At 43.9% G+C, this 22,784-nt stretch overlaps 1 protein-coding gene across 1 annotated transcript; it reads left to right on the top strand.

Moving 5' to 3' along the window:
- Positions 1–511: 511 nt before the first annotated feature.
- LOC130408137 (inactive tyrosine-protein kinase PRAG1) lies at positions 512–20,772 on the top strand. The gene is made up of 6 exons (XM_056731608.1): positions 512–702; positions 4,253–4,563; positions 6,018–7,210; positions 9,109–9,257; positions 16,396–17,120; positions 18,305–20,772. The coding sequence occupies exons 2-6, from the start codon at positions 4,333–4,335 to the stop codon at positions 19,358–19,360; spliced, it is 3,354 nt and encodes a 1,117-aa protein (XP_056587586.1). The 5' UTR covers positions 512–702; positions 4,253–4,332; the 3' UTR covers positions 19,361–20,772.
- Positions 20,773–22,784: the final 2,012 nt, after the last annotated feature.

Consider the following 22,784-nt stretch of genomic DNA (forward strand, 5'->3'; position numbering starts at 1 on the left):
CAGTTTGTGATTTTTAATGTGAATCTTTTGTTTAGTTCTCAGAATTATTGTTCCAAAAATAATAATAGAGAACGCTGCAGACATGTCTCTCTCTCTCTCTCTCTCTCCCTTTCTTTCTGTCTCTCTCTCTCTCTCTCTTTCTTTCTGTCTCTCTCTCTCTCTCTCTCATGTCATGGCATGTTCTCTTTGCATGGAAAGGGAATGAAGGGAATTTCTAGATTGCAGGCTTTGGAATGTTAGTGCAGAGATCAGAGAGGTGTTGACATTGAACATGAAGCTGTTGTGATGTGATTAATCACAGATTATTGATCACATTGACTGCTGAACACACTAATGCATTTCCAATCGATCCGCTAGAACTCACTTACAAGCGCACACTGCAACACACACGCACACACGCACACACACACACACACACACGTCTTTGATCAAATCATAAATGTTTGTGTGTGTGAGAGAGAGAGAGAGAGAGAGCGTCGTTTCGCACGCGGCTCCGCCCCCTCTGCAGGAGTTTCGGCCGCGGCGTCGCGTCGCGTCGCTCGTCAGTTTGAGTGGATCACAGTCACGCAGCGCTGCTCCTGTCGCGTGTTTCTCTTTTCCTCTGCTGGGTGAAAGCGGACAACCTGTAGTCCTCTGTGGGATGAACAAACACGCGCGTCTCTTTCTCTTCAGTGGGAACATATCGCGTCTCTCTCGCTGCAGGTAAGAAAACGCGACGTTTTAATCAAACTGAATCTTTGATCTGGTTTAGCGTTCAGCTCCATGTGGATCTCAAAGCGAACCGAGAGACACGTTTCATGGTCGTTGTGTGTTCACGTTGTGTTATTGTTGAGATTCGAGTCATTTCAGGAACGTGACGCTTCGCTGTTGTTTAACATCAGTGTTACAAATGTTGCAGTTCTTCTGATGACGAGCGGTTTCTAATGTAACGTGATTGTGCAGTGTGGTGTTGAAACGCGCTTTGTGTCACTTCTCTTTACTGTCATTTACTGTAGTAACCGTAGTGCTGTCGTCCACAAACACTGCAGTTCATTTCTATGACAGACTTGTGTAGAGCAGCACAAACCCGCACTGCTGAATGAGGATTGTGTGGATTATGAATCTGATTCCATTCAATGATTCACAAGTTTGTCCTTTAATGTGATTTCTGTGACATCAGTCATTCATGAGGTGTGTGTTTATGGTGATACTGTCAGCTCTCTGGAGAAAGTTGATCAGGTTTATACTCACAGAAGTGTGATTCAGATGTTGTGCTGTTGAATGTGATGATAAAGCGTGTGTGTTCAAGTGACCGAACAACCGTCATCATCCAGAACAAAGACAAACTCTTCTTCTGTTGTGTCTTGGGTTTGGACTTGTCAAACTTGTTGCCAGTCAGTCTAACGGATCGACACTTAACCCCAACAACCTGCAGGCTCTTATTCATCTGTCTTCAGCTCATCTTATACATCAATGAAGTGTTTGTGAAGATTAAACGCATTACATTGACCCTACGCCCAAAAATGAGAAGTCTTTCATCTTTTCCTCGTGTCATGTCAAACCTGTCTTCATCAGAACACAACAGAAGATATTCTGTTCAAACAACACCAAACTCCATTGACTTCCAGTGTATGAACACAAAACCGCATTTCTCAAAATATCTCATTTTGTGTTCAACTGAAGAAAGACTCACATACACGTGAGAGAGAATAAATGATGAACATATTTGTATTTTTGAGTGAACTGTCTCTTTAAACTGTGTTTATTATCCAGATGAGATTAGTTGTTCAGTTGTGATTGTCATAGGGTGAAAGTGTGTGTGCGTCACGTGTGTTCAGCCGGATGGTGTTTGTTGTATGATGTAGTTGAGAGTGAATGTGACTCTTTTAGTTATCTAAAGCGAGCTCTTTAAATGAACAGGAAGAACACTCAACGCTTCTGAACCACAATGAGTCAGTGTGATCCTGCAGTCGACTCGACCGCTCCTCTGAATAGATTTAAAACGGAAATAACACAACACATGTCACACAAGCGTTCACAAGTGAATGATTTCAGTCGGTGTGGTGTGTTTGAGTTGGGCGGGAATGAACAACCTCACGTTATGATTCATTTTCCTTTCTTCATGTCGCTATAATAAATAATCTTGCTCTAGAAACTCCAGAAAGTACGATTTCATTCATTTAGGCATTTGGCAGACGCTTTTATCCAAAGCAACTTACATTGCATTCATCTAGAAATAACATTTTCATTCATCTTTCTTGAGACACAGCAGAATATGTGGTGGATAATCAACATTTTGAGATTTTCTTTGTCAGCGTATGAATGAAACAATGAGTTTAATTGCAACAGCAGAATATAAATGTAAACTATGGAAGTGTGAAGTGAATGGGGTGATTTCTGGGTGAGAAGACACAGGTAGATGATGTTGTGGTGTGAAAGCTCGGCCCGGTGTGTGTGAGACACCCCTCCACATTCCACACATTCCCACCCGTCACAGCGCCAGTCCTCGGAGAACGTGAGAACGCTTTCTAAAGGCCCGCGTGTCAGGGTCACACAACACAGGAGACTCTAATTTTGGCAGCCTGGGAAAATCCAGTTGGAGAAGATGAATGAAGTTAAAGATTGACTGAATCTGTTCTGGACTACAGTGTTTTCATTCATTTCCAAACATTTCACTTATGGATGAACCATAAATGGCCATTTTTAATGTTATCGTATCAGGCGATGGGGTGGGTGAAAAAATCTATTCACATATGAATCGTGGTTCAGTCCTCTGGTTTTCTGCAGTCAATGTTTTCAAATAAAAGCAGTTGTTTACATTTTGCTTTTTGTTTCAGTCCTCTGATTTTACTGCATATTTCAATCATTCTGCGTCATAATATGCACACGGCTACAACATCTCTTATTTGTTTTAGTTCTGTTGCTAAGCAGATTCTAAACACTTAACTCAAGCTCATCATCACTCATTTATAGAAGTTCACAACTCATCTGTGATATCTGTAGAAGGCAGAAAACTGTTGAGTTTGTTCATTCTGTTGTATTTTTTCATTTCTATTAAGTGAGAGATCAGGATTTAGAGAGATTTGATTCTTCTGATCTGATTATGTGGTCAAAGTACACATTTCATTCTGAAGGTCGAAGAAAGATTAAATATGAGCAAAATGCGCTCAAAACTGTGAAAAAGTTCATTTATCTTACAACTTTTATGTGTTTTTAACTATTTTGACACAAAAAGGAGAAGTCGCTTCACTCAAACATTTTAATTATATCTTTCGATGACATCAGAGCGATTCCCAGCATGCTTTGTGTGGACTGGATAAGGGAAGTAAATCTCAAAATAAAGTGTTATATTATGTATTTATGTCAAAATAACAATGGGTGGATGTTTAGTCATCTGTTCTAGTTAGTTTGTGATTTGAATGAGGTTACCAGTGTGCAGACAAGAAGCATTTGCTTAAAGGAGGAAAACAGACTGATGTGTTTGATCTGAAGCCATCAGGGACTGGATTCATAAAACTGTTCTTAAGACAAAATCTAAGATGGTTCCTAAAATCAATTATAGGGAGTTCGTAAGAATGTTCTTCAGAGCGATTCTCAAACATTTTTCTTAAAACGTTCTCAAATATTTTCTTAAGAACATCTTCATTTGTGTCGTAAGAATAAGATAATATGAATACACTCTGTTGCTCATGTGTTAACTGTATGTTTATCTTATAAACGTTATGCGTGTAACAACAAGCTTGTCACATTCTTATAAAGCATATATATATATATATATATATATTCATGTTACCTAATATGTTAGCAAGCGTAAAAAATATACTTATTATAAGACTTTTTGTGTTGTACTATGGCATAATACTTGTGATCCTCTCAACTTTGCTCCAGAATAATGTAAAAAGCTCTGAAATAATATATATAAAGTAATATTATAGATAAGGGCTTATTATATTAGAGTCAGGATTCTTAATTTTTTTCTCCTAAAATCAATCTTGAGAACATTTCTAAGAAATGTCTTGAGAAGTTTTTTTTCATGAATGTGTAACATTCCCAACTTTTTTCGTAAATAAGAATTTGAGAAAAAACTTGGCGGTTTGACACATTGATAAAAATGAAGTTTTATTTAAAATGAATTATTTAAGTTTACTATTCTTATGTGTTTCGTGAAGTAATCAATTTAAAAGTTTTGAGTTAATCTCAATTTATTGGGGTTTACGGTGTATGATTAAATCAGACCTTCACTAAGGACTCGCGTGTGTATGTGTTTTGTCAGGTCTCTGGTGGTGTTCTGATGGAGCTCGTGTGACGCAGCGGTGGAGTCCAGACGGACGAGACGTCGGCTCGTGTGTTAAAATGTCTGTGTGTGCTGAGTTCGCAGAGCACGTGTGGAAACCCGGATCCTGTAAGAACTGCTTTCATCCTCGCAGCGCTCACGGCCAAAGCGTCTGTGTCAGAAACAGTCTTCTGTTGGAGGAAGAGGATGGGTTGAGCTCTCCATCGCCTTACAGTAAACCCACCATCGCTGTCAGACCCACCATGATGAACGTGGACGTCACCACAGATATCAACATGAACGTTGAGCAGGTAACCCTGTCTGTGGATAAACTCCTGTCGTGTTTGGGGCGGAGCTTACGCCTGGAAATCATGATAACACACCAGCAGACTTTATGGGAAATGACGTGAGAGACATGGAGACCGATCGCAAAATAAACACGCATGACACGCCTTACTTGTGCTTGAATAAACATCAGGCGTGTCTGAGACGCTGCGGTTTTCTCTAAACCAAAACCAAGTTATTTGACTTTACTGCACAGTATTGAAGAGACATGTGACACAATCTGTGAAAACCAGACTCGTAACGTCTAGTGATGAAATAATGAGCATTAAAGTTTGATTTCAATCTTTGATGTGGTCTTACACAGTCAAAATTAAAGATATCGTGATTATATTTTCACAGAATGTTTGTTTTCATTGTGAAGAATTATTATGTAGGAAACAGTAAGTCACAAAAATGAGTTTATTTTCACAGACAGGACTGTTATAAATAAAGGTGTTCCAATAAACAAACTTAAGTTTTCAAAAGTTTGGTCCAATTCACAAAAAGTTTATGGCATTGAATCCATTTTATGATGTAAGAAATATTATCTGAGCGGTTCTTTGAGGAACAAAAACGTTTCTGTGAAAATCTGTTTCTAGCGCCTTTATTTTGAATATATAATAAAATCTATTTAAAAACTTAACCTTATATACATGACAGAGATGTAGGGCACACACAGACACTAACACTTTCACTTTATGAAGAATTCAAATCGCTCATTTACTTCTAACCAGTGTGATACACATTTGTGAAATGATGACATTATCAGTATATTGCACAGCGCAACTTTAGATTCATTGGAAAGCAGATTTCATATATATGTGGTGTTTATGTTTCTCTATTTCTTCATGTCATGGTTTTCTTGCATTTGTACTTCATTGGTTCGCATTAGGGCTGCGCAATATATAGAAATATGCAAATGTACATATTGCAATAACGGAACTATTTTACAAATTCTAAAATTTACGTGTAGACCACTTTGGATGGAGGGGAACAACGCTGGTCCAAAAGAACTTTCTGTTTCAGTTTGGTTGAACAAATACAACTTACAGAACATTTTTAAAGGGATCAAGAATATCTTACAGTTTCATTTAAATATGTGCGATAACTGAAAGCGGAAGTGCTTCTGCACCAGTGTTTACATCTTGTGAAGTGGTCTGTAGTCTAAAAGTTTTAGGTCGATGCAGATAGCAGAGACACTTGTGTGGAAGATGATCAATAATGAGAAATAATGTAAAATATGGATGTTAGTTATATCATTTTCAGGTTTTAATTATACATTTTACAAACTTGAATCTTTATTCTATCGCACATCGCATTATTTAGCATGCAATCGGATAACACATCTTTCTTTATTATTGCACATAGGTTTTCATTTTATTGTACATATAAGCAGACAGTCTGTGTGGTTGTTAACGTGAGGTGTGTTTGTGTACTACAGGCCGGTCAGATGAGCGCTGTGGGACTGAAGAAAGCCGTGGATTTGGCTCCTCTCTTCATGGATGCTAACGGATGCCACAGGACTCTGCTCATACAAAACAACTCGATCTCTGGAAAGAAGGAATATTCCAGCAAATTCACATCAAACCTCTCAGCTGCAGGATTCTCCAACGACTCATTGATCCTCAGTAGCATGTTTGTGGGTGAAGAAGACGGCGGTGTGAGAGAGAAGGGAGACCCCTGCAGACCGCAGGAGAAAGCGCATCACAGCACTTATGTGAACGGAGATTCGTGTCTTCACGGCGTGACTCAAAGAAACCTGTCGACAGGCGATGCAGGAGTTCGTCTCGGGACAGACGTGGGAACAGCAGCAGCGGTGAACAGACTCAACAGATCATCTCAAGAGAGTTGTCCAGACTCGCGTCTGTCAGATGGAAGCAGTATAGATTCATTCACGAGTCCTCAGAACTCTCGGGATGCGGCGAACGCTTCACCGGAAGGAGTGGAGGAGAGTGAGCCCGTCTACGCCGAGAGCACCAAGAGAAAACGTCGACCGCCGGAAGATGGACGAACCCGTCCGGAGGCCGGTGAAAATCAAAGAGCAACTATTACAGTCATGGCCGCCCGCACGGAGGAAAACAACCTGACGTTTTACCTGAGGAGCCCGGATTCTGCCGTCAGCACTCAATGGACTCACTTCAGCCCTAAAGATCCGTCCGTCCCTGCCTTCATGTGGCCAGACGCCTCCAGTCCCACCACTTCAGCCCAACCAAAACCTCTGTCCAGTCCACCGGTGCCTCCTAAAAGCAACAGTCGCTCACCCCGACTGGGAGCCTCCAGTTTAACACCTTTACCTGAACTCAGCTTCCACGTGTCTTCAAAAGACATCCCACAGGGAGACGGAGCGTCGGAGCGCATGTCCCTGAGCCTCAGGAGTCTGGAGGGCCGTATCGATGAGGTGGATGAAGAGCGTGAGCGGGAGGAGGGGACGGCCCGGAGAACAGAGTCTGACCTCAATGAATCTGCTGTCTGTGAGAGTCGCTGTAGAGAATCGAGCGAGGGCAGAACGACGACAGGCACCAACAACAACAACAAAAGCTCCAGTCAGACGCAAGAGCTCAGAGCCGGCTCATCCTCGTCTGAGAGAACCACCGGTCCAGAACCTCCTCCACCTCCTCCAAAAAAACACCACCGGTGAGAAACACTTCTGAGCATTTTACATTTACTGATGGGGAGTTTGAGCTGGATGTGGTTTGCAAGAAACATTATCTGTGATGTATTTTATCTACAGTGATTTCTTGACTTTAGAGTTTGGGAGTCTGATCTCAGATCGGATCATGATGTGATGATTGATCAGATTATTTTGATGTGATTGGACGAGCACATCTGCAGCTGATGTTAGTGAAACAGAAGTCATTTGGTCAGAAGTAGATTCTCTGGGTTTGATTTGTCTGAAGAGTTCTTCTGTGTCAGAGCTTCAGTCTCCTTTAAAAATGAGTGATAGTTTCACTACAGTAAACACAGAATCACCGTGATGTTCAGAGTAAAATATTACTGTCATAAAGCTGTGGAGAATATTGTGTGGCTTGTGATTGTGTGCTGTTGTTTGTTTGTGTTTTGTTGTTATTGAAAGTGTTTCAGCTGTTTTACTGTGAATGTGAGTCTGTCAGTACTGTCAGTCTCTTCAGTACAGCAGGACGCTTGTGTAAATATAGTGTGTGTGTGTGTGTGTATGCGAGAGTGTGTATGTATAGAAGTGTAGATTTTGTGCGTATGTAGAGTGTGTTTGTGTGTATGTGTATGTATAGAAGTGTAGATTTTGTGCGTATGTAGAGTGTGTTTGTGTGTGTGTGTATATATAAGTGTAGAGTGTGCGTGTGTTTGTGTAAGTGTGTGTGTGTGCACGAGTGTGTGTGTGTTATCTGTTAAAGTTGTTGGGATGTTGTGGGTCATGTTGTGTATCTCAGGTTGATGTTAGGCTCTGGTCTCACAGCTCTAGTTGTGTGTTTTACTCATGAGTAGAGAAACATCACTTCAGTATCACTGAGTCTGATGTGTTTCACATGACGCTCGGATCTTCTGCAGTTCACACCAAACAGCTTCATGACATCATAGTGAATGATATTCAGGTTGTGAGGAGAAGAGAGTAACACACTTCCCCAAACCAACACAACTTCTCTTATGAGAATCAAACAGTTATATTATAGTGGAAGGGAAGTAAATATGTTGTGTGTGTGTATGATGTGTGTCTGTCTGCATCTTTGACTTCATCGTCTTATCTTCAGAGAATCAAATGTGAAAACAGTAGAAGAAGGAATGAAGTGTGATGTATGAGGGTTGTGTTGTGGAGCGTGTGGAGACCCGTCGTCCTCTGACAGTTTGTGTCTCATGATGTGATTGAGCTCAAAGCAGAAGCTTTACTGAGTTTCCATAACAGATAACACAAGTTTACTGCGGTAACCCTCATGAACCTTTGAACCGTCGCTCAACACTTCTCTCTGGATAGAGTTTGTGTGACGTTCTTTCATTGTTTTCTTCAGAGTGTTGTGTTTGTGTGTTTGTTGAATCTGTCATTGATGTCTGTTGTGTGTCGGTGTCTCACGACTCTGGAGGGAAATGATGAGTCAGAACTTTTCCCTTATTGAATCATTAAAGAAGCAGATGGTTGAGAAATCTGCCGTCATAAATATTAGATTCACACTTGTGTTGTTGAGCAGATCATGAGCGCTGTTTTGTGTTTGTGTGAGCATCAGTTGTGTCAGATGATGAAGATCTCATCTCCGTTGTGTCTCTGATAGTTGTGATATTACAGCCAACAGACATTCTCTGCATCGCTGCTGGAACACACACACACAAACACACACAGTCACAGACACTCAGATGAGATCCAGTGTGTGTGTGATGTGTTTGTCAGGTTAGGTGATGGAAGTGTTGTTGTGTGGATTGTGTTTAGATGTTGATGGATGTGTGTGTGTGCGCTCCTGTGAGTGTGTGTGGTGTGAAACTAATGTAGGTTATAAATGAAGACATTGTGTTTTTTGTGTCTGGATGAATTCAAGTGTTGTTGCTGATCTTTAGTGTTGTGTGTGTAGGGTGTGTAATCGTTTGAGTGTCGGTGGGATGGACATGGAGCGGATCGGCCAGCAGTGTTCAGTGGAGAATCTGAGTCAGTCACTGAGAACTCTTCACTGCTGCACCAACAACACATCTACAGACAGTCTGAACACACTCACAGACACCGGTGAGAACACACACACACACACATCTACAGACAGTCTGAACACACTCACAGACACCGGTGAGAACACACACACACACACACACACACACATCTACAGACAGTCTGAACACACTCACAGACACCGGTGAGAACACACACACACACATCTACAGACAGTCTGAACACACTCACAGACACCGGTGAGAACACACACACACACACACACACACACATCTACAGACAGTCTGAACACACTCACAGACACCGGTGAGAACACACACACACACACACACACATCTACAGACAGTCTGAACACACTCACAGACACCGGTGAGAACACACACACACACACACACACATCTACAGACAGTCTGAACACACTCACAGACACCGGTGAGAACACACACACACACACACACACACATCTACAGACAGTCTGAACACACTCACAGACACCGGTGAGAACACACACACACACACACACACATCTACAGACAGTCTGAACACACTCACAGACACCGGTGAGAACACACACACACACACACACACATCTACAGACAGTCTGAACACACTCACAGACACCGGTGAGAACACACACACACACACACACACATCTACAGACAGTCTGAACACACTCACAGACACCGGTGAGAACACACACACACACACACACACACATCTACAGACAGTCTGAACACACTCACAGACACCGGTGAGAACACACACACACACACACACATCTACAGACAGTCTGAACACACTCACAGACACCGGTGAGAACACACACACACACACACACACACACATCTACAGACAGTCTGAACACACTCACAGACACCGGTGAGAACACACACACACACACACATCTACAGACAGTCTGAACACACTCACAGACACCGGTGAGAACACACACACACACACACACATCTACAGACAGTCTGAACACACTCACAGACACCGGTGAGAACACACACACACACACATCTACAGACAGTCTGAACACACTCACAGACACCGGTGAGAACACACACACACACACATCTACAGACAGTCTGAACACACTCACAGACACCGGTGAGAACACACACACACACACATCTACAGACAGTCTGAACACACTCACAGACACCGGTGAGAACACACACACACACACACACATCTACAGACAGTCTGAACACACTCACAGACACCGGTGAGAACACACACACACACACACACATCTACAGACAGTCTGAACACACTCACAGACACCGGTGAGAACACACACACACACACATCTACAGACAGTCTGAACACACTCACAGACACCGGTGAGAACACACACACACACACACATCTACAGACAGTCTGAACACACTCACAGACACCGGTGAGAACACACACACACACACACATCTACAGACAGTCTGAACACACTCACAGACACCGGTGAGAACACACACACACACACACATCTACAGACAGTCTGAACACACTCACAGACACCGGTGAGAACACACACACACACACACACATCTACAGACAGTCTGAACACACTCACAGACACCGGTGAGAACACACACACACACACACACACACACATCTACAGACAGTCTGAACACACTCACAGACACCGGTGAGAACACACACACACACACACACATCTACAGACAGTCTGAACACACTCACAGACACCGGTGAGAACACACACACACACACACACATCTACAGACAGTCTGAACACACTCACAGACACCGGTGAGAACACACACACACACACACACACACACATCTACAGACAGTCTGAACACACTCACAGACACCGGTGAGAACACACACACACACACACATCTACAGACAGTCTGAACACACTCACAGACACCGGTGAGAACACACACACACACACACATCTACAGACAGTCTGAACACACTCACAGACACCGGTGAGAACACACACACACACACACATCTACAGACAGTCTGAACACACTCACAGACACCGGTGAGAACACACACACACACACACACATCTACAGACAGTCTGAACACACTCACAGACACCGGTGAGAACACACACACACACACACACATCTACAGACAGTCTGAACACACTCACAGACACCGGTGAGAACACACACACACACACACATCTACAGACAGTCTGAACACACTCACAGACACCGGTGAGAACACACACACACACACACATCTACAGACAGTCTGAACACACTCACAGACACCGGTGAGAACACACACACACACACACACATCTACAGACAGTCTGAACACACTCACAGACACCGGTGAGAACACACACACACACACACACACATCTACAGACAGTCTGAACACACTCACAGACACCGGTGAGAACACACACACACACACATCTACAGACAGTCTGAACACACTCACAGACACCGGTGAGAACACACACACACACACACATCTACAGACAGTCTGAACACACTCACAGACACCGGTGAGAACACACACACACACACACACATCTACAGACAGTCTGAACACACTCACAGACACCGGTGAGAACACACACACACACACATCTACAGACAGTCTGAACACACTCACAGACACCGGTGAGAACACACACACACACACACACATCTACAGACAGTCTGAACACACTCACAGACACCGGTGAGAACACACACACACACACACACATCTACAGACAGTCTGAACACACTCACAGACACCGGTGAGAACACACACACACACACACACATCTACAGACAGTCTGAACACACTCACAGACACCGGTGAGAACACACACACACACACACACATCTACAGACAGTCTGAACACACTCACAGACACCGGTGAGAACACACACACACACACACACACATCTACAGACAGTCTGAACACACTCACAGACACCGGTGAGAACACACACACACACACACATCTACAGACAGTCTGAACACACTCACAGACACCGGTGAGAACACACACACAACACATCTACAGACAGTCTGAACACACTCACAGACACCGGTGAGAACACACACACACACACATCTACAGACAGTCTGAACACACTCACAGACACCGGTGAGAACACACACACACACACACATCTACAGACAGTCTGAACACACTCACAGACACCGGTGAGAACACACACACACACACACATCTACAGACAGTCTGAACACACTCACAGACACCGGTGAGAACACACACACACACACACATCTACAGACAGTCTGAACACACTCACAGACACCGGTGAGAACACACACACACACACATCTACAGACAGTCTGAACACACTCACAGACACCGGTGAGAACACACACACACACACATATACAGACAGTCTGAACACACTCACAGACACCGGTGAGAACACACACACACACACACACATCTACAGACAGTCTGAACACACTCACAGACACCGGTGAGAACACACACACACACACACATCTACAGACAGTCTGAACACACTCACAGACACCGGTGAGACACACACACACACACATCTACAGACAGTCTGAACACACTCACAGACACCGGTGAGAACACACACACACACACACATCTACAGACAGTCTGAACACACTCACAGACACGGTGAGAACACACCACACCACACATCTACAGACAGTCTGAACACACTCACAGACACCGGTGAGAACACACACACACACACACACATCTACAGACAGTCTGAACACACTCACAGACACCGGTGAGAACACCACACACACACACACACATCTACAGACAGTCTGAACACACTCACAGACACCGGTGAGAACACACACACACACACACATCTACAGACAGTCTGAACACACTCACAGACACCGGTGAGAACACACACACACACACATCTACAGACAGTCTGAACACACTCACAGACACCGGTGAGAACACACACACACACCACATCTACAGACAGTCTGAACACACTCACAGACACCGGTGAGAACACACACACACACACATCTACAGACAGTCTGAACACACTCACAGACACCGGTGAGAACACACACACACACACACACATCTACAGACAGTCTGAACACACTCACAGACACCGGTGAGAACACACACACACACACATCTACAGACAGTCTGAACACACTCACAGACACCGGTGAGAACCACACACACACACACACACACATCTACAGACAGTCTGAACACACTCACAGACACCGGTGAGAACACACACACACACACACACATCTACAGACAGTCTGAACACACTCACAGACACCGGTGAGAAACACACACACACACATCTACAGACAGTCTGAACACACTCACAGACACCGGTGAGAACACACACACACACACATCTACAGACAGTCTGAACACACTCACAGACACGGTGAGAACACACACACACACATCTACAGACAGTCTGAACACACTCACAGACACCGGTGAGAACACACACACAACACACATCTACAGACAGTCTGAACACACTCACAGACACCGGTGAGAACACACACACACACACACACACATCTACAGACAGTCTGAACACACTCACAGACACCGGTGAGACACACACACACACACATCTACAGACAGTCTGAACACACTCACAGACACCGGTGAGAACACACACACACACATCTACAGACAGTCTGAACACACTCACAGACACCGGTGAGAACACACACACACACACATCTACAGACAGTCTGAACACACTCACAGACACCGGTGAGAACACACACACACACACACACACACATCTACAGACAGTCTGAACACACTCACAGACACCGGTGAGAACACACACACACACATCTACAGACAGTCTGAACACACTCACAGACACCGGTGAGAACACACACACACACACACACATCTACAGACAGTCTGAACACACTCACAGACACCGGTGAGAACACACACACACACACACACACATCTACAGACAGTCTGAACACACTCACAGACACCGGTGAGAACACACACACACACACACACACATCTACAGACAGTCTGAACACACTCACAGACACCGGTGAGAACACACACACACACACACATCTAAAACAGGAAGTGACATTAATCAAAATTCTTTTAAAAGACACTTCACTTATCAGATCCTCTCAAACACTGTAAACTGTCGTGTCATCACAGCACAGTCTCTGTCACCCCATTGAGTGCGTTTATATGCACAAAATAAACAGATATCTATCTGAAATCAGCTTATAAAGAACACTGTGTTCACGTGTTTACATGCAATACACTGAATACGCATAAAACCGTGTTCACATGGAAGTTTGAGACCTGCCGGTTTCTGGCATGCAGTGACGTCACCGCCGATAGTCTGTTTAGTCATTAAAATTGCGGCGGGAAAACTGTCAGAAGCTGTGTTTTTATATCTCGTCTCATGTCCACAGTACCTGCATATGAAACAATAGTTCTTCATTTGGACGTTTCTACATCAACTGCATGATTCCAGAGAGGACTTTTATACGTCATGTTACTGTTACTTTCATTTGGGACTTTTACTACTGCGCCGTCACACATGTGCACATAAACAAAAGCAAAAGTGTTTACATGCAGCGGTTCATCAGAGTAATGGGCAACAAATTATCTTCGCAGAGCGAATTTAACTTACGCCGTTTATGAGCTTTCCCCTGATAACAGAAAACCGTTTTACACGTTTACATGACCTTACATGTTATCAGCTTATTAAGCGTCACCTGAAGTAGGACAGAGCATGTAAACACACTCATGAGCGGTGTGTGGTTTGGTAAGGCTGCGGTATACAGAGGATTCTCCATTTAGAACGAAAAGAAACGTCCTTCGTTGTACATACTGGCAGAAAAGGAAACAGGAAGTACCTCGTTGCTATGACAACACGTTGCACTAACACCTGTCACAGAAATTCAAATTATTTCTTCGTGATTTTAAGAGGTTAAAAGTGGGTTACTTTCTACCCAATGCTGAAAGAGTTAAACAAATATGCAATTGCCTTTCTGATTTAAAAAGTAAAAAAATCACTTATGTTACTTGTGACATCTTTACTATATATGCCTGCTAAGATTAAAAACACGTGACGCAGATTGTAAACACATTTAAACACACATATTTGATTGAATGTGCAGCTGCTGGGGTTTATTGAAATGACTGACATTGGTCAACGCAAAGAATTGTGGGTTATCTCTAGCATCTAAGGGGTACAGCTCATGTGTCCTCTGAATTCTGAAAGAAGGTCTCATTAGAAGGGTGCACAGACTCGATGACGTAACTCGCTTCAAATAAGACCTCCAGAGGACGCAGCCTTCCAACACGAGACACAGCTATTGCCATCTCATATTCTATCTGTAGGGTTTTTCCCATAATGCACTGGGGTACAGAGATGATGGATAAAGAGAGGAAATCAGAGTGTAAGTGTTTTATCACAGGGCGTCTATCTGACCATTTCCCCTCCGTGAGACCACTAATCTTCATCTCCACCCATTCATTACTGCATCTCTCTCCAGACACACAAACACACCTCACATCTCTGATTCATTTATATATTCTTCTCTATTCAGACAGTCCAAAAAGAATTTCACTGCATGTCTACTGTGTGTGTGGTTTGGAATGTGACCAATAAACTTTGAACTTGAAATATGATCTGATGCACACTCCAAAATCCATAGAGACCAGTGAGAACACAGACACGCACACACACACACTCACATTCCCATACACACGCGCACACACAGGCATACACACGCACACCTACATACACGCATACACACACACATACACACACACACACACACTTACACACACAGGCACACAGACGCACACACCCACACAGGCACACATACACACTTACACATGCAAGCACACACCTTCATACACAGACACACACACATTCTTGGTTCTTATAGGTCATAAGACTCTTACACAAGGCGTGTCCCAGTTAAAAAATAACCAAAGCAAACACACAATTGTTTTCATGAGGTTGTGTGTGAAGCTTTTGTCTTTTAAAGGACATATATATGTATAATATTTAATACTCTATTTAAGTTACTCTGCTCATGATTTCACTCCATTGATAAATTCCTTATAAACAGCATAGCAGATCATTTTGAATTTGTAAATGATGTCTCTAGACATGTCAACTGTACATGTTAATATAACTAATGACTTTTCCTTTCTCTCTGATCACGTGGTCAGACTCCACCCTTCGCTCTTGCCCCTCCCCTTTTCCCAGCAGCCCGTTGGCCTCAGCCCCAGCGTCACCGCAGCCTGACGTGTTTCCTAGCAACAGCCTCACGCATCAGCTGCCTCCTCCGTTACCTCAGAAGAAGCTTGTGAACCGCACCGTCTCTGCTCCCAGCCAATCGGGTGTCAAACCGCTGGTGCGGGCGAGGCCACGCCTCCCCTTCGGCGGCTCGGAAACCAACGTGAGTCGCCCTGATGCCGACGGCCGCCCGTCCAATGCCCTGCGCTCGCCGGGGGAGTGTGTGGAGCGCCGGCCGCCCCTGCGCTCTCGGACCCTGGATGACCCTCAGTTCAGAGGTCAGGGAGGGTTGGGGGGTCACAGTCGAGGCAGCATCACGTCCAGCTCATCTCCGCAGCTCAACACACTGCTGTCTCCAGCACCGGCCGTCCCCTCCAGTTCAGGCTCGACTCTGCAGCTTCAGACGCTGCTGAACAACATGGACAGCCGGGAGGGGATCTACTCCAAACTGGGTGGTCTGTACGCCGAGTCACTGCGGCGTCTGGCTCTAAAGTGTGAGGAACATTTCACCAGCAGTTGGAGAAACCCGCTGCGCTTCGATGAGAGCAACTGGTCCCTGTTTAAACTGACCTGTAACAAACCCAGCTGTCTGTCCAGAGACGCCGTGTATTATTCGGCCTCCTGCGCGTCTGATGCTCGCAACACGTACGCTGTAAAGGTGAGACATCCACATACAATTCAGCTAATCATGTCTGCACTTCAAAAACGAAAAATACATGATTTAATGTGATGCCGCGTAGAAAACTAGTGTAGTCAACGTTACTCTAGGACAGGTGGATGGGGAGAATCACTGTATTTATCAAGTCATATTAATCTTGATTACCTATACAGTGGTATCACATACGTTGTATCTTCAAAGAGTATATAGTTTGACCACATGTATAAAAGAGAGATCCAGCTGTACGATTGTTTCCGAAAACATACGCCGTGTGTGGGGGGGAGGGGCAGACTGAACCAAATCTCGTGCGCACCCATTGTCATCAAAACACAGACATCAGTTTCGCTCACCGCATGCAGTTCATGTCCGGCATCTTTTAGCGCTGGGACGGCTCATATATCAGTTTCAAATCTCCAAATAGTATGCGTTGTTGGACGCAGCGAGAGACTCACTCATCAATGAAGATGAATCAGTGATTTCACATCAATGACCCTCACATCATGTATGTTGTCTGCCATGTTGGAACAGTCAAAGTCACTTGAGAGCATGTTGACTGTGTGTGTGTGTGTGTGTGTGGCTTAATTCAAGTAAGAGATATAATGTACAGGCAGCCGGTTGTTATGGCAGAAATAATACCCGGCGACAGTGTCATCAGAACGTGAAGCGGAGGGTCTTGTGTCACACTGAAGGGGCTTATTTCTGCGATAACAGCCGGCTGCTTATAACACGGCTACTTGCCACGAAAACTGGACATGAAATGTGAATTTGAAATATATGATTACGTCAATTTTTACCGGATGCCTTCCATGAGAAAAAGCCGTTTGGTTTGGGTTAAAGAGTAAGAAACGATGTTGAAATGTCACGGACAGGCAATCAAAATAGTTTGTTAGTATCTCATATATGTTATTAAAAGACATATTTATATTTAATTTGTCAAAAAATTTGTTAAAATGATTTGCTGTCCCCGTGTGTTATTAGTTTTGAGTGGTTGTTACCTGGGAATAATGTTGTGAGTGGCCAATCTTTCCATGAGCCGTGTAATAAGTATGATCATCATGTGTCATGAGACACAAACATTCTAATTGATGAATGATGACCGAAATGTTGACTGTTTCAAGATGGCAGACATGTCTGGAGCGTGTACTGTATATGGTCATAATAGTGAAGTGTTTGTGTGTTTGTAGATGTGTAAAGGCCAGACGTCAGACAGTAAACAGGCTCATCTGTACGGTCTGTCGGTGCAGCAGAACATTCCTCCACACTTCAATCTGCAGCAGGACTGCGGTCACTTCATCGCCTGTGTGCCGCAGAGCATGTTGCCCAGCGAGGAGAGCACGTCCGGATCTCCGGGGCCGGTGGAGCAGGAGCGGGTGGTGGTGATCACGCCAGAGGTTCCCCGTCAGAGCGCTGCAGATTTCGTCAGAGAGTGGGAAAGTTTCCACCAAGCGCAGCCGGAGGTCTACGAGCGCCGCGTCTGTTTCTTGCTCTTGCAGTTGTGTACGGGACTGGAGCACGTCAAATCTCACGGGGTCACTCACCGCGACCTCTGCCTGGAGAATCTGCTCCTGGCGCAGCACCGGCGCTCAGACCCGCAGCAGCAGTGCCTGCCCCGTCTCCTCATCAGCAACTTTGCTAAAGCCAAGCAGCGCAGCTCAGACGACGGCACGGTTTGTGCAGACCCTCGTCTCAAGCGAGACCATGCCCGTCTGGCGCCCGAGATCGTCTCGGCTGCGCAGTACAGAAAATTTGACGAGTTTCAGACGGGCATTCTGATATACGAGCTGCTGCATCAGCGGAACCCGTTCGAGGTGACGCCCGCGCTGAGACAGCAGGAGTACAGATGCGGAGATCTGCCGTCCATCCCCGACGTGTCGATTTACTCGGGTGGGCTTCAGAGACTCGCTCACCTGCTGCTGGAGTCTGACCCCGGCCGACGCATCCACATCCAGGACGCCAAACGTGTCCTGCAGGGTTTGTTGTGGGGTCCGCGGCGAGATCTCCTGGAGCAGCCGTGGGTTTACGGCGGAGGCGGCCGGTCGCGTCCCGGACACGAGGGGCTGCTCAACTGGTTGGATGTGAAACGAGCGCTGCTCATGATGAAATTTGCAGAACGATCTCTGGAACCCGAGCGGAACGCTGAGCTGGAGGACTGGCTGTGCTGTCAGTATTTCTCAACGGCCAATCCAAAATCACTGTGTCAAACTGCTGAACTGCTCTACGATCTGAAGTTCTCCCACTGAACCACATCTAGACCGCTGCCAGTACACGCGTGATGTCCGTTATGACACGACTCTCAACTTAACTCCTGATGGAATCACTCTGTTGTTGAATAACTCACCTGTGGATTCAGATGATAAAAACAAGCCTGTTATCTGCTGAATTCATTAAAGACTTTGAGATTTTTCTGATGACGTCAAAACTCGTCGTGTGTCATTAACACGGACTGACGGATTATTTTTACATTCCACAGTTTGATTTTGTCTGATGTGTTTTTATGGATTTCTCCGTTTTTGAAGAAAAGTGCAGATCATATTTAACACCAACATCGAAACACAAAGCAAGAGTTTTAAGACACACAGGTCTATATAGACACGCACAGTTTTATCAAAGAAATCGGGGTGAGATGAGATGAGATGTAATGGCACAATGTGGGCAGTAATTGTCTTGATGTTCATTAGGTGCTGAGGATGATTTCTGCTGTGTTTTGTGTTGATTTTAGTGTGAAATGTTGATCTGGACTGTTTCAGTATTCCAGTTTTAATCTCTCTGTTTTAACACTGAACTGATATGAGCACTGTGACGTCATCTCCAGCTGTGAGCGTCTCTCACACATTTCATGTTGATCTTCATCTGATGCCTTTGGGTTTGTAAACCAGCAGTAAATCAGTGAAGAACTTCTGAGAGAGAAAGCCCGAGAGTGAACGAGTGAGCAAGCTGATGTGTGTGTGTGTGAGAGAGAGAGAGAGAGAGAGCTAATGGTTGTGTGTGTGTATGAGAGCAAGAGAAAGAGAGAGATGATGGGTTTATGTGTGCGTGCGTGTGTGTGCGCGTGTGTGTGCGTGAGCTTATGGCTGCTGACGCTGCAGTTTTGAGGAGCAGTGGGTGTGTGTTTGTGTGTGTGTGTGTGTGTGTGTGCGCGCGCGTGTGTACGCTTGTGTGTGTGCGCGTGCGCGTGTGTGTGAGCTTTTGGCTGCTGACGCTGCAGTTTTGAGGCGCAGTGGGTGTGTAGCTGCGTCCTCATAAAAGCGGCTGTAAAATCACTGAACATCTTCTTCCTCCTGCACACAAGGATTTCATTTCACTTCCTGTTTGATGTGTGTGGAGATGTGAAGACGTCCTGCTGTTTTCCATCATGAAGAGAATGTGATGATGTTGTTCTGTATTACATGTTTACTTTCCAGTGCCTTTGTGATGGATTGAATTGTAAATGTAAAACACGATCATACATTTCATGTGGAATGAAACTGTTAGACTGGAATTTCACTTGATCCATTCACATTATATCTTCAACTTCAGATGGATTGTTTTCTGCAGCAGATGCCACTGAGAAATCTTAGGCCTGTTGTTCTTATCTTAGCTTTTTATTCACTGTCATATGCAGAAAACCGCTTGTTTTATTTGAAATGGCAAATAAAGTCATTCAGCTTTGTAACGGCCTGTTTAATCTTCATATAAAGTATCAAATATTTTGACATGTTGCAGTGAGTGACCGAGACAGTTAGATTGTTTTCTAAAGAGGTTTTACATTTTCAATCACCTGAACATGTAATCATTATAGTATGCCTGTGCAATTATTTGAAATAATTGAAATCGTCAATTTTTACAAAAACAAAATAATGGAGGAAAAATGATTATTTTGCTGCATTCCATTTTTCAAGGATCCTGTCTTTTCTTGTGGTATAAATCCACAGCACACACTTCTCCTTTACTGTGGTTCAACTGTGATATTTATTAACATTCATTTTGCAGTTGAACACACAGTTTAAAAGCCAAGTATTTTATTTTTCCATCTTGTTTTCAAAGTTAGTGAGTAATTGTGTTAATTATCAGGATGTCAATATTGGCCAAAATAATTGTGATTATGATTTCTGTCAAAATCGAGCAGCCCTACATTTTAGAAACTCTCATTAAGGATGTAAATCTGCTACTTTTAATCTGAAAAAACACAAACATAGGTGGTTTTATGGTTATGGGGGTGCATGTATCCATCGTCTATGAAATGAATGTAGAAATAATTGAGTTTTCAGAATGAATGAATGATGGATTTCTCCCCTGTGATCAAAGTAAACAACCCCATGAGGCCTGTGGCACTTAATAAAGAGAATCTCTTTAAAGAGCTGAAGATTGATCTGGAACTCAAGGTCTCGCTCTCTATAAAGAGTCTATGGTTTGGTTGCAGAGGCCTGTGTTCATGTGCTTTACTGGTTTCCCCAAAATCTGCCCAGAGATTCCACACACACACACACACACACACACACACACAGAGTCTGGATCTCAGATCTGTATTCTACCTTCATCGCCGGACTGAAACACACAGCTCGGCTCTTTTGTCATAGGTGGAATGTGTTGCCATGGAACGCCGGCCAATGGAATGCATCTCCAGAGAGTCCAAAACCATTCCAGTGGACAAAAGCCTTTCATGGGTTTCATACCGACCGCCTGAACGTTTCCCGCAGACACAATAGAGCCTTTAGAGAAAGAGAAACACACACACACACACACACGTTTACTGTGTCACTTCAACAGCAGCGGATGCAGAATCATACATCACTGTCCACTGCAGGTCTCACAAACATCACTGGTGACATCATACATCTCGAGGTGTGTTGTGGTGTGTCTTCAGTAACTCTGATGGACAGCAGGATTTGATGTTGGTTTAATGTTCAGGCCATCAGTGACCTTTAATGAAATGCTGTGGACTTGAGTTATAGCCCACATATAGTAACAGGTCTGAGTGCATTTAATGGTATTATTGTGTATGCTCACGTGCGTGTGTGTGTGTGAGAGAGAGAAAGTCGCACTATATACATCACACTTTTGTGTAATTATCTTTCTTTTCGTTTGTTTACATACTTGCACTATTTTTACGCAAATGCTTTGGCAATACGAATGAATAATAACAATAAAGCACACTTGAATTGAAATTGAGAGAAACAACAGCGACACCTGGTGGTTGTTTAGAGCTGCTGCGGTATTTTTTCTCTCAACTGAGCATGCGCACTTTTATGATATGGCATGAGCTACATTACGGTATTTACTGGATACATTTTGTACATTGTCCTCAAAATGGTGAAATGTGTATAAATGCACAATAAATACATACATATAGAGAAACAGCTGAATGAGATTTAGAGGATGAGCAAACACAAACTGATACACAATCACATCATATCTGATCATAAAAGTTAGAATAGGGTGACATAACGAAAAATAATGATAAACTTAATCAAACATTTGTTGATAGATGGATGAGTAGAAGATATCTGCAGGATGGTGAGGAGGATGATGGCCTGCAGCAGCTTTTATAACAGTGAGAGATCCAGTGTGATATATAGAATTCTTCCTTTAGTTCAGATACAGATATAACACACCTGAGAGCAAAAGCTCCACCTGAATATCATCATGTGTCATGTGATTTACTGTATAGATATAATGTTGAAGAGA

The sequence above is a fragment of the Triplophysa dalaica genome, chromosome 19, assembly GCF_015846415.1.
Source record: "Triplophysa dalaica isolate WHDGS20190420 chromosome 19, ASM1584641v1, whole genome shotgun sequence".
NCBI lineage: Eukaryota > Metazoa > Chordata > Actinopteri > Cypriniformes > Nemacheilidae > Triplophysa > Triplophysa dalaica.